The 13937-nt window shown below is 34.5% G+C and overlaps 1 protein-coding gene across 1 annotated transcript; it reads left to right on the top strand.

Moving 5' to 3' along the window:
- The first annotated feature begins 136 nt into the window (after positions 1-136).
- On the top strand, positions 137-12029 carry LOC149078962 (mitochondrial S-adenosylmethionine carrier protein). Its single transcript, XM_089241196.1, has 10 exons — positions 137-298; positions 1410-1489; positions 2840-2996; positions 4323-4432; positions 6247-6351; positions 8094-8186; positions 8338-8407; positions 9693-9757; positions 10507-10574; positions 11534-12029. Exons 2-10 carry the CDS (start codon positions 1442-1444, stop codon positions 11643-11645), a joined length of 828 nt encoding a protein of 275 aa, XP_089097322.1. The 5' UTR covers positions 137-298; positions 1410-1441; the 3' UTR covers positions 11646-12029.
- The last annotated feature ends 1908 nt before the right edge of the window (positions 12030-13937 follow it).

The following is a 13937-nucleotide window of genomic DNA, read 5'->3' as shown; positions in this document are numbered from 1 at the left end:
GGTAGAAGCAAAGCTGTATAAAAATATGGAGCCGCTTTGGTAGTAGCAGTAGTAATGTGTAGGCTTTTCTTTAATGAAAAAAATGTTTTGAAAGTTAGTTTTCGAAATTGTACCTGTGTATAGGAATATAAATACTTTTGTATGCATAAATAGAATATTTTTCATTTTTAAACTAGTTTTTTGTATTTGTTTTTAGAAATGAGGTAGAGTCCATTCTGTTATAGGCGTGTTTGTTTACTAAGAGAGCATGTGGAGGGGAGAAAAACACATGGGATCGAGAATTTGACAGTCACCAAGGGTAATTATGGTTGTGTGCAAATAAATTATAAACTAATTTTTGCTATAATATTATATATTTTAATTGTATATTTATAATATTTTATAAAAATTTATGTGTGAAGCATGCTGAGGAAGATTTAATGGTTTTTCGGCTCATCTCCCATTCTTATCTAATTTTCTTGATCACTCGTTCCTCAAATTTCCCGCCTCTCTAAATTCAACTGTGATTCCAAGTCACTCACATGCTCTTGATCACTGTTTTGGTCATTCAAATACTTGCACCACTCCCTGGGTCATTCTTTTGGTTGCTCACTGACCAGGTCACTCTTTTGGTCATTCAAATGCTTGCATATGCCCTGTGTCGCTCACTGACAGGGTCCCTTCCTCTCTAAGTCACACACATGCTTGCAATCTCTTTAGGTCACTCACTCTTTGCATCAATCTAAAATTCACTAATTGCTTGCAAGTTTTCTAGATTGCTCGTTGTGTCACTCACTGACCTTATAGCTCTTTAAAGTTGCTCACATGCTTGCATAATCTTTTTATCAGTCATAGACTTAAAAGCTTTTTAGGTCACTCATTTTGCTATTTACCGACATGTTGACATGTTCTCGTCCTCGCTTATAAGTTCACTCAGATGCTTGTAAATTTTCTAGGTCACTCTCTGACCTTGTAGCTCTCTAGGCAGAGATGGATTTATAGTTTCTCTCAGATTTTGGCATTCTTCCTCTTATTCAACTAATTTTCTTGACCACTGATTCTTCAAATTTGTCGCTCCTCCGAACTTTCTGCCCTGGGCTATAGATAACATATCCCCCCCCTCCAGATATGACTGAAGGTATGCAAGAAATTTTTGAGAAGATGCCCCAAAATTTTCATTTAGGCAACATTTCTTTTTTGATTACTTTGAATTTAGATTTCCCTTTAATTAAAAAATAAACCTTTATTCTGGAGGTCAACATCTTCGAGCTGGCTTCTTAGACCAGGATGTAGATCTTTGGTGGCTCTCAGGCCCAATATTTTCTACCTCTCAATACTATTTTATATATTCAAATATTAAATAGTTTTAGAATTGAAATTTATTTCATTTTTTTGGGTATAATATTTTTTACTTTATTTCTTATTTGCAGCTCTAATTGTTGCATTTGGCACATGCAAATAGATGGCTGCTGATTCTATCAAAAATCCAAACTTCAAAGTAGCATTGGCTGTAAGTAGTGCTTATAACATGTTTGTTCTCTGTTGAGCATGCAATGGTGATTTATTCCAGTTCATTTTGAATAATTTCATTCAAAAAATGTATTGTGACAACTTTGGTCATCTCACAGCACCCTAGGGGTACTGCTGCACATAGTAGCATCGAAGCTGGTGTACTGTAGGTGCTCAAGCACCCACAGTAATTTGTAGCATGAGCCTGAGCGTCATCTTGGAGGCCCAACACAAATTTAATTATTTTTGTATTTTTGTACGCTACAAATTCATCATAAGAGAGGCCTGCCAAAGATCTTGGTCTAGGGCTCCAGGAGGCAGCTACAGGATTTTTGCCACTATGATGGTCGAGGGAGTCATAGTGACTGACTCGCGTCGCGAGGGCCCGGGTTTGAACCCCCACCATCGCCATAGCGGTGGTCGGCTGAAGTTGGTTTTCTGTGGTTTCCATCTACAAGGCGTGAATCCGAGCCAATCGTCCCTTTAAAAAGTCTTGCCACAGAGAGCAACAGACCTACAAACAGTACAAATGTAATTCAGTCATAACACATTCATTTCACTTCTGAAATATAGATGGCAGCACTGAGAAATCAAACACAGCCCTACATACGCACTAAGACTTAGGTACACACACACACTTCCCACACAGTTTACTATGTAGTAAATCGCCCATAGATGGTGATAGACCTGAATTGTGCTCGGTTTGAAAGAAAGCCTCCAGGAAATTCGGGCAATGATTCTGACAATTGAAAAAAAAATTATGCAGCTATAATTCTATAAGTATAATCTTATTAAATATAGGTGGCGGCGGGACATTGAAAAACCAGGGAAATGGTGGTGGTTGTAGCCCAGTGTAAATTGGAATATTGGGCATCACCGAGTTGTGTGGAACCACTTGTTCACCCTGATTCAACACGTGTACCGGAGGTTGAGGAAATGAATTATTATTACTGAAATTCATTGAGGACGCTTGTCCACCATCATGAAACGGTCGGATCATGGAAATATTGAGGTTCTGAGTTCACTTGATTGTTAATTGGGTAATGAGATGAGAATCTCTGATTATTCATGGTTTCACACCATAGCTTCCCAAACTTTTTGTTACATCGCCCCCTTTTTCAGAAATTTTTTTCTCATTGTCCTCAACGCAAGTGAACACATAGGATCTTATGTTATACTCATAGTTTCTATCGCTCCCCTGGGCCATTCCATCGCCCACCAGGAACGATATTGTCCACTTTGAGAAACACTGGTTTACACTACTGCAGTTTTTATAGATAGTTTTAGAAAGATGTTCTTTTTTTTTTCAAATGTTTATCATTATTTACTAGAAATGTTTATCATAAAATAGGCAGGTGCTGTTTCTGGATTGGCAGTTGATGTGTTACTTTTTCCTCTGGACACAATCAAAACTCGATTACAGAGTGCCTCTGGTTTCTATAATGCTGGTGGTTTCAAGAAAATATATTCAGGACTTGGTTCAGTTGTTGTAGGTTCATCGCCAGGGGGTAAATAAATGTGTTTTATGTTGTTGTTGTTGTTGTTGTTTTTTTTTTTTTAAACATATACATGTTTGGCATGTTATAAAATTGAACCTTGGTTACACATTGCTGACGGAAAATGGAAAAATACATTTTATATTTACAAAATCTATATGATGGGACATGCAAAAATGTGTTTTTCATTTCTTAATCGTAGATAATAAATTTGTATCGATTATACAGAAAAGCTACGGAAATCATCAAACACCCTAACTGCTACACCAATATAAAAAGGGGCAATAAAGTTAAGTTTAACTTGGATCTTGAGCAATGCCAGACCTTCATTTGGGGGTGAATATTAGAATTAACAAAATAATCAATTAAATGAGTCTGCTAATGCCAACTCAGTCTTAAATAATTGAATTTTTTCAATGATTCAGTCAGTGAGGGCCAGTAGTGATAATTTTTATTCTCTTCAGTTTGCTACAGTCAGTTTCGTCCAATATCACTTAATGTTGCTAGCCACTACTACTTAATCATACATGTACCTTGTACACATTCCTCTACAGAATTTCTAACGAATTGGTACAAATTGTAATGTGTGTGTGTTTTGAACCAAACATGAAGTTTGTTTCTGTGTAATACTTATTATATATAGTGCTGCTATCAATTTTTCTAACTACCAATGAAGTGTAATAATTGTACTGTTGTGAGCCTATTGCTCTCTGTGGCAAGACTTTTTAATGGAGAGATTGGCTCTCATTTGCATCTCAAAGTTGAGAACCACAGAAAACCAGCTTCAGTTGACCACCACTATGGCGACATTGAGGGTTCAAACCTGGGTCCTCTCAATGCGAGTCCATCGCTATGACCACCTCAACAGTGATGATGCCAACTGCTGGTATTGAAGAAACAAGTCTCTAATAAAACATGACAGCCCTTCAGAGCCTAAGAATATCTTATTCATTCACATCTAAATAAACTACTGAAGTACACTTTAAATGTCTGGGTTACCCGAACCGTGTTATGCTGACACGCAAAGATTTTCTGCTTAAGTTTTTCACACATTGAGATTTATTTAAACATGGCCAAATTAGCATGTTCAGTTTTATCACTATAAGTCTGTTTCATCTAATATGACCACATAATGGCAACTTCTAGTGTTTGAGAAAGTTGAGTCTATGCTTAAACTCACAATGGCTCTGTAGCTCTGAGAGACTTTACTATTGATTCAAATTAAGAATCATTAATAAAGAAGAAAAATTAAATTTTCAATTTATGTTTTTAATTTTTCTTTTTTTTGTATAAACATTTTGTCACTCAAAGCTATATCTCTTGTTTGTTTTTTTTCAGCTGCCACATTTTTCTGTACTTATGAGATTGTGAAATCTGTGCTATCTCCTTATATTCCTCCTGAAAAGCACAGTTTTCTTCATATGATAGCTGCTTCTTGTGGTGAAGTTGTAAGGTTTTAGGCAATTTTTATATTTGTGGCTTTACTTCTTTTTCCCCCTCTTTTTTTGTATCTTTGTTCAGGTTGATTGAAGAATGGAATGAGCAAATTTATGTACATTCTTTTTTAAGTCAGTAGTTCCCAACCTGTGCTCTGTTGAGTTCTTAGCATTCTGTGTGCACTTTTCTGGGGCTCCAAAGAAATAAAATGAATCAATAAATTAAAAAAAAAAAAGGCTTCCAGGGCTCCTCCACAGAAACTGATTTTAAAAAAAGTTCAGCAGGTCCAGAAAGGTGAGGAACCACTGTTCTAAGTAGTATTATCATTAAATGAAAAATCAGTATATCAAGAGTTAAGTTCTCCAAACCAAGACTTGGCTACATCATGCCTCGTCAAAATTTTTTTTATTATTTTATGTTAAGGAGATTGCTCAATGAGAATCACTCATCAGCAATAGAGGCTTTCACTTTTGGCTTATGCCTCTAGAACAATAGAATCATCCAACATGACATGGCTAAGTCTCATCTTGCGCTTGGCGGACTATATATCTGTATTTTTCATGGGTTGCAAAATGTAGTTATGATAATGCTTGCGACAAGATTTTTTTGCAATAAACTACTCAGTATAGTTAAATATTTCAAGAAAAACGGAGTAATACAGTAAAACCATCTCTTAACCTGTCCAGTGTTTCTGACATGATATTATGTTGGGATTTGAATGGAAGAAATAGAAACACCATTCCTTCGCTGCTATTGTTACGGTGCATGTTCGCCTAATAAAGCAACCCTAAAATTTCTCGTTTGAGAGATTGAAACACATTCTTTTTTCACTCACAAACATCTTTTTCCCCGCTCATCCTTCTCTGAGGGGATTTACTTTAAAATAAATTCATAAAGAAAAGACGCAAACATATGACAATGCACTTTTTCTATTCACATTTTCTGTTCTCAGAAATCATTTGAAGTGCTGTATAAAATCAAATATAATTCGTTATTTTCTTAAATAATATATGTGATGCTAATAACTGTTGTTCATTTTTGATGTGATGTTACGGTTCCTTGACTTACCTACTTTCATTTGGATCAACTCAATTGATTAGACGTTCAGGGACACCGCAAAAAAATCAAATCATGGAAATGTTTGAATTTGTGTATAACTTAATATTTCATCCGGCATTAAAGCTCTTCCCCGCCCCTTCCCCCCCCCCCAACCGCCCCGAGATGGGTTAAAGCCACATAAGCATATGGCCCCAAGCTAGCAAGCACCGTGGTGCTCCTTGAGGCATCAAGAATGATCAATGCACGTGTCCAATTTCTTGCTCACAAGCACTTGATCAAAGCTTCGAATGAACACCCATTCACCAAATATTTAATCATAGACGTTTCCCAGTCTCAGTGTACTGTATCTATACGTAGTCTATTGTATTATCTTAAACCTTCGATTGTTATATATTATCTTTACACACAAATAGCATCATGAAAACCGATTTTGAATCCACACACTGGGGAAAAAATCTAACTAGACATCTCTCCCTTTCTTATTACCGCGCATTAATGTAATCGTATCTTTCTTTTTTGGTTACTTTCTCCTCAGAGAAATCTGAAATGCATTTCTTTTAAAAAAATAATAGGATTCATGACATGCGATGGGTTAATGGACACCCCTCTTTTACGGCCAGATAATAATTTCCCCCATGTATAAAACTATGCTTTTCAAACCGCTAAATTAATCGTCAACCCCTATTTTACAGATGAATTTTGTCCTACCCATGTCAGCAAAAGAGAAGTTTTACTGTATTTCTTGCACATTTGTTTTTATTTTCAGGCTTCGTGTTTGATAAGAGTTCCTACAGAAGTGGTTAAGCAAAGAACCCAAGCCAACAGTGCAGTTTCTAGTCTACTGACATTAAAAAGAACTTTATCTTTCGATGTAAGTGTGAAAGTTTAAACAAATTTCTTTTTTTTCTAATCTTTCTTACTAATAATATTCAGTAGATAATTTTCATTTGAATTTTTCAGTCTAACCTCTAAATCACATTCATAATATATCAGAAAAAAATATCATGTATTTTCTACGTTAAGGGTGTACCTGTGGCACCACATATGGTACTCCGGGTGGAACTCAAAAGTTAGCCACAAAAAATTTTCAGATAGCAAAAATTCTGCTTTTTTTCATCAGTCCAATATATCACAGAAACAGATGTTTTCTGGATATTATGCCAAGGTGAACTTGGAAATAAAAGTCATTTGGTGTCCGCCGGGGCTTGAACCTAGGCTCTCCTGCAAACCAGGCAAGCATGCTACCATCTACACCACTGGAGACACAACCCTGAGATCCTTATTTCACACACAGTGGCGTGAGGCATTAAGGTACAGTCATTAGTAGAATACTTGCCCAGTTTATAAGAGGATCTGGGTTTGAGTCCTGGTGTAGACTTGAGCACTTTTCTTTCCTAGTTGACCTTGGCATAACATCCAGAAAATATGTTTCCTTCACTGAAAATTCTCTTAACATGAGAGATTTTCATGTGCTGGTTTTTTCCTGCTTAAGAATTTTTTTTATCTGATATCAATATGATAGCTGAGATACGAGAGGGGCCTTCATAGGAGGTAAAGCCCCCCCCCCCATATAAATGATAAGTTTGACTAATCTTATAGATATGTAAATATAAGTACTCATCATTAGGTCTTTTCCCTAACCCTTCAAGCGTATGTCCATATGTTTATGTACAAAAGCTGCAATACTCCAGATTGAATGTTTCAAGCCCATACACTGAAATATTTTCGGACAGCAGGAAATTTTTTTGAAATACAGATTATCTGGCAATTTTGAACAAGAAAAATGGTTGAAATTAAGCAGCACCCATAAACATTTATTTAGAAAGTGACGCATGAAATACTTTTAATATTGGTATGGGCTAGGATAGTGATAGGCAAACTGTGGCCTCACTGGACAGATGCCACCTGTTTAGAAGTTCTATCCGACCCAATGCAGATTTCAAAATAATGGTATAGAAATTTCAGTATTTAAAAAAATTAATTTAAAAGGGTATACTTTTGTGCACGGAAAATATAGTTGCAAGAATTCTCGAATAAAAATTATTTTAAAAACTTTCACATATATATAAAAAAATTTTAGCACATATGCAATTATAAAATTCTTAAAATATACTCATTTATTTTATTGCAGTTGTAAAGAATAAGCTATTGTCTCTCGTTTGCAATGAAACCATTGCAGTCTTCAAAGAATACAACAAACCCTGCCTCTTCATTTCTAAGCATAAATACTCCTATTATGAATCAATATCTGAATATGTTTGGCGTACCAGAATATTTTCTTGTTTTTTGGCCCCCCTCAAAAAAAATTTGCCCATCACTATGATAGGAGATGGTGGACTATTGCTGGTCTATCTAATGTGTGACTTGTGTAAGGCAACATATACAGTCAAACCTCGTTAATGAGTCGCTCTTGGGAGAGAAAAAATATGACTTAGTAAGCGGAGTGACTCGTTAAACGGAGTAAGCCATAGCTGTGCCAATTCCTGCCCGAGGACAATTGGGACTTCCAAAAAGTGGCCCGGTAAGCGGAGTGACGTGTTAACCGGTGACGCACTAACGAGGTTTGACTGTACTTTAATGAAATTTTAGTCATTATAATTTTTTTCTCTCTAGGGTATTCCTGGACTATATAGAGGGTATTTTAGTACTGTGATGCGGGAAATACCATTCTCTTTTATCCAATTTCCAATATGGGAATTTTTAAAGGTATTTTTTCAATGATTTGTTATGTTAAATATGTATTCATGACTTTCTGTATATGAATCAATTGACGAAAACTGTTGATCAATGATCTCATAATATGCTATAGTTAATTTAAGATCTTTATGAAACAAGAAAAAATATTGTTTTTTTCCAGGAAGCTTGGTCGAAACAGCAAAACAGTTATGTAAAATCATGGCAATCTGCTATTTGTGGGGGAATCGCAGGTATTTTTTTTCTTTTTTCATCTATCAGATTAGAACTAATTTGTTAGTGCCATATGAAAATGCGTATAGAAATGTATCTTAATATCTAAAATCTTAAATACCTTAAATCTTAAACTCTTTTCTTTTTTCCTCCAACTTTGAAAACATTTGCAGGACTGGAGATTTATTGAGACAAAATTTCTATTAATACTTTTCATTGCCGCTAACAGAGTGTTAAACTGTTAAAAAAATGTTTTTATATTGATCAGTATATCAATATCACAACATACATCAGAAGTTCTGGAAGTCTCTGTTTTAGAGAGGCAAATTTTATATCACAAACATGGGCATACAATATTAAAACACCATGCAAGGTTACGGTTTGTGACTCTTATTTTGAGGTAATTGATAAAATTAAAATTTATCCTTCTCTTTTTTTAAGCTACATAGCAACTTTTTTTCCTTGTTGGTTTCGTAGTTGGAACTTTCTTTGTGATACAGCATGTGAAAAGCAAAGTTGTTTTTTTAACATTAGAAAGCTGAATCATTTTATGTCAGAATATACAAACATATAAATAATATAATATATATATATATATATATATATATATATATATATATATATATATATATATATATATAATATTAATATAATATATATAATATTAATATAATATGTATAATATTAATATAATATATATAATATTAATATAATATGTATAATATTAATATAATATATATAATATTAATATAATATAAACATATAATAATCTGGAAAACTTTTAGAGTGAGCAGTTGAAAAGAAATGTTGAACAAATGTGAACACCTGGATAAGAGTGCAATTTTTGTCCTTTATTATTTTAAAGGAAGGAGGAGAGCTTCATAAAAAAAAAAGAGTTAAAGAGTTACCACCATACTACTGTTGGCATAGTCCAAAAACGTGTCTTTTTTTTTCTTTGACTCACTATGGTCATGTTTTTTTCAGCTATCTCTATGATGCCGGATTTACTGTCAGAGGGTTCCGCATATAAATTTTTGAAATATGAATGTAAAAATCATCTAAGTTGAACATCACCTTTCAGTAGATTAGTTTTTGTTTTCCATAAATTGCTTATATAATTGCTAAAATGAAAGGTCATTTATAGATGTAGTGAATGAAGTGTACAATGTTCATTCTTTTTTTATTTAAAAATATATTTACAGCTAATCAAATAATATCAGATTCTACTCCTTGTGTTTTAGTAAATTCAAATCTGAATGTTTTTGTTAATTGTGTTGTGTAATATTTTGTTTCCATTCCTGACAGGTGGTATAGCAGCTGCTGCTACTACTCCAATTGATGTAGCAAAAACCCGTATCATGTTATCAAATGTAAGCGAGCCTTATTGTATGACTATTGTTCCAAAATTACAATTGCCTATATTGAATTAGGTGCACTGCTCAAAAGCAACTTTTTGAACTTTGCTAGGTTATTCAAGAATGTCTCAATTGGAAAATTCCTTATACCGTAATTTCATGCATATAATCCACACAATATATACAGAAAAAATTTTGATATTTAAATGAATAATTCACAAAAAATAATTATTTGATGTATAACCGGGTATATAGATGCAATTAAAAGAAAGCATTTCTTCTAAATAAATACCCTGTCCGACATCCCTTTATACGTACATTCTTTAAGATTTCATTATTATCAAAATAGGTGACTGCCAGAAGTTTGCATGTAGGGATTATAAGGTGAAATTTTTTTTCCCAAAGTAATGAAATTTACTTTCTGCGTTATATGCAGGAAGTATTGGTAACCAATGTCCAATTGAATTAATTTTCATTTCTTTCATATCTCATTTTATACAAATACAAATACAACGCCACAACAGGCAAAATGCCCAACGAGGTGGCTGATAAACCACCAATCTTCTTCTTTTCTTCCCCCCAATCTCTGCTTTTTTTTACTTAAACGTTTTAAATGTTATCACACAATGTAACTTATACATTGTTATTTACTAAGCATTTACCTTCACACAATGTAACATACATTGTGTGAAGGTAAATGCTAAAATGCTGAAAAACTGTTACTTGCAGGAATCTAATTCTTTTTTTGTGTGTATTCCCAATAGAAAGGTGCAGCTAGTGATAATGTTGCAGTTGTAATTAATGAAGTTTGGAGAGAAAAGGGAATGAAAGGGTAAATATAAAAGCATTATCTTTTTATTTTGTAATTTTTTCATAATCATTTTAGGGCATAATAACTCTGGTTGATAAGACGTTTGCCTTTATATACAGATGTGCCATATGTTAGATACATGCTCCCAGTCCTTGTCAGAATCTCCTTCTGACATGAAGTATAACAGAAACAATGCTAAGATGAATGCATTGCTATTGCAGACAGTCCTCTACTCTGAGTTATTACACCCAGGCCTATCTTAACAGGATCATGGGTTCCCAAAACACGTAGAGCCTCCTGCAAGTCTGACACAATTGCCATTGATTAGTGTGCTAGGTCATCTGAGGTACCCAGTATATGCCTAAGCTCATTCATTAAAATGTCTTCCTGATTATCTCCTCAATCTTTCAATAAGAGACACAAAAACAAAAAGAAAATGTTTAATTGCATCTGTGATAAATTATAAGTCTTGGTCTAATTAGTTCGCATGCATAGGAAATGACCAAACCAATCTGAATATTTTTGTTTTACTTGTTAAATTTTGTAGTTTTCTCCTTGATTTCGATTTTTTAATATTTTTAAAGTACAGTAAAGTCTCAATATAACGATACTCTATGGACCAGACCAGGAAAAATATTGCTATAGAGGGATTTATCATTATATCAAGTAATGTTGCAGCTAGGTTTCTATGCATTATGTTATGGCACAGTGGTTCCCAAAATGTTATCCATTAAAATTTCATGAGGCACTTTTTTTTCTAAAAATTATAACGCTCCTAATTTTTTGTATCTTTCTATCCTCCTGGAATTGTTTAAATGGTTTGCATTGTGCTCAGCTACTTCATTGTGTAAAAAAAAAAAATTGTTACACTTGTAATACTAAAGTTAAAGTTTTATTTATGCTATCAGTGAAAATGAAGGAATGCAAACAGTAAAATTAGTCATGTAGCATAAATTTCTCATGTTTGGACGTGTTTTCAGAATTTTTGCAGGCATAATTCCCAGAGTACTTTGGATTTCACTAGGTGGCATTATATTTTTTGGCACATACGAACAAGCAAAATATGTCTTGGTGTCATCTTTCTACTCTTGACTCAGAACAAGAAATTCTTATTGCAGTTATATAGATATGAAATCATTCTTTTTTTCTTTTCTTTTTCCATCACATCTGTACTAATTGTTGAAGTGTAAATTGTAATGGACGTTTACTCTAGTCTTACTGCCAATTTCTTTCAAAATTTGAAGTTGTCTACGTTCCTTTCACCATAATTCACTCTTGTACTATAGCATCCTATCAGTGAAAAAATGAGTATAGCAGTGTATATAATATCTACCAATCAAATCCACAATGTTTTGATGTAGCTCATTCAAAGACTGTGTTTAAAGAAACAGCTAAGATACACATGAACTTTGTGTGATTGCATTTTGTCATTTTTTAAATGTGCAGGAATAAAAATTTATTAGATCATGTAGTCAACTTATTTTCGTAATTATCTATCATTGTCTGATATACATGTACAGATGTTAAATGGCCTGATTTGATCATTTTTTATAATGTGATGCGACTCTACGTCCAGACTGTACTGAATCTCAAAAACTGGCCCAGGAATTGCTGCAACTAGTGGGAGAAGGTGGGTCTGGTGCCCCAGGTACTGCTCTGGGAGGGGGAGATCTGAATTTAACTATTAGTTGCCGCCTTTGATACTACACAGGGTGCCAAAACGCATGCTTGCCCTGGTTAACAAAGTATCTAATTGCAACCGTGGGTCCAGAATATTTGTCCAGTCTCCATTATTTTCCAATGTTTACTGCATTGATTTTATACCAAATTATTGGTAATTAATCTACTAATTGATTTTCTAATAAATGAGAAAATTTGTCATTAAAAAGTATCTTCCAAACTCTAGGTACAAGCCTTGGGGTGAACCAAAATTCTAAGTTTTGAGGTTAATCTTCTAACATCTAAATAGCCTGCTCTTGAACTCAGGAACATCGGCCCTTCATAATCTGCAACCATTTTAGGCTCTGGGCACTCTACTTGACTGGAAGTACTTTCCTATCAATTTACATATTTACACTAGAAAATTATGCTACCAGCACTCACAAGGTACTAAAATCATTGCATCCACATTCTAGATCAGGGCCCCTCTATAGTGAATTTATAGCATCAAAGAACAAAAATGCTGAGAGTCATCCCAGGGCTGGAGCCCTATCAGCCGTACCTTTTGGCGGGCCTTTTCTCTGGTGGTCCCAAACATTTACGAATCCTAATTAATTTCCCTAATCTGTTTTCTTTCAGTCAGACATTGTGACTTTTTGTTTGATATGCTTTTGATTCCAGAAGGTCATTTAACCCCAACACATACAAATCAAGCTTTGAACCTCCGCTTTCAAATGGTAATTACATATAACAATAATTCACACTAATTGTATCAATGGCCTATACTTTCTATTAATCAAATATGGGTAGTATGTCTCAAATCATAAAAAAAGGAGTGTGTGTGTCCTCTTTTCGATGCCATTTCAAGCATCATCCTGTTTCAGAAAATTTGCTTTTTTGTCCTTTTCCAGGTTTCTGGAATTCTTTTTTTCCTAGGGAAAATTTTTTTCACTCTGAGATATGTATCTCTTCATTGATATAAGCAGTGGCGTCGGAGCCGGGGGTGCTCAAGCACCCACGGTAATTTGTGACATGGATTCGAGCACCCCCAGAATTGATCCAGAAATTAAAATTTCCGATACAAAACTAAAGACGAGCACCCACAGTTTCGAAACACTTCCGACGCCCTTGGATATAAGTGTTTTTGTGTTTTTTCCCACTCAGTGTACACACTTTTACCAATTGTCGAAGTCTCCAGAAAGCAAGAACCCAAGTTGCCTCCATGTAATGTGGATGGTACCCATGGCAGAGCTTGCAACAGGATTAAATGAAAAAGACAGTCAGAAAAAAAACAGGTTTGGAAGAAAACCGTAACATCCATTTTTAAGAATAAAATCGTTTGCTCACAAACAGCTATTGCCGTGTACAGAATGGGGTGTATGTTATCTTTTGATTCAGAAATGAAGATAATAGGATACAAACACACTCAATGCTGATTCTATGGCGAATTTGTAACCATGAGCGCACGCGAAAGGAATAGAAACCACCTTAAAGGTAAAGAGACCTCTCACCTTGCTCTAGGGAAAGTAATAAAACTGACAAGAGATTGTGCGAGCAATTCATTATGACTGAGGGGGAGAAGGATCGTTATTGGTTATTTTTCTTTTCTTTTTTTTTTGGTAGTTCTGTTTAAGTTGGGAAAAACCATTATGACTCTAGTATGTATATGACTCTAGTTTTTTTTGTGTCGTAGCGCCATCTGTTGTGAAATTGGGGGAAGTGACG

Source organism: Pholcus phalangioides, unplaced genomic scaffold (genome assembly GCF_987345545.1).
Source record: "Pholcus phalangioides strain wild (caught in Gottingen) unplaced genomic scaffold, Ppha-v1.0 ptg000013l_1, whole genome shotgun sequence".
Lineage (NCBI taxonomy): Eukaryota > Metazoa > Arthropoda > Arachnida > Araneae > Pholcidae > Pholcus > Pholcus phalangioides.
This window is presented reverse-complemented; position numbering and strand designations above follow the sequence as displayed.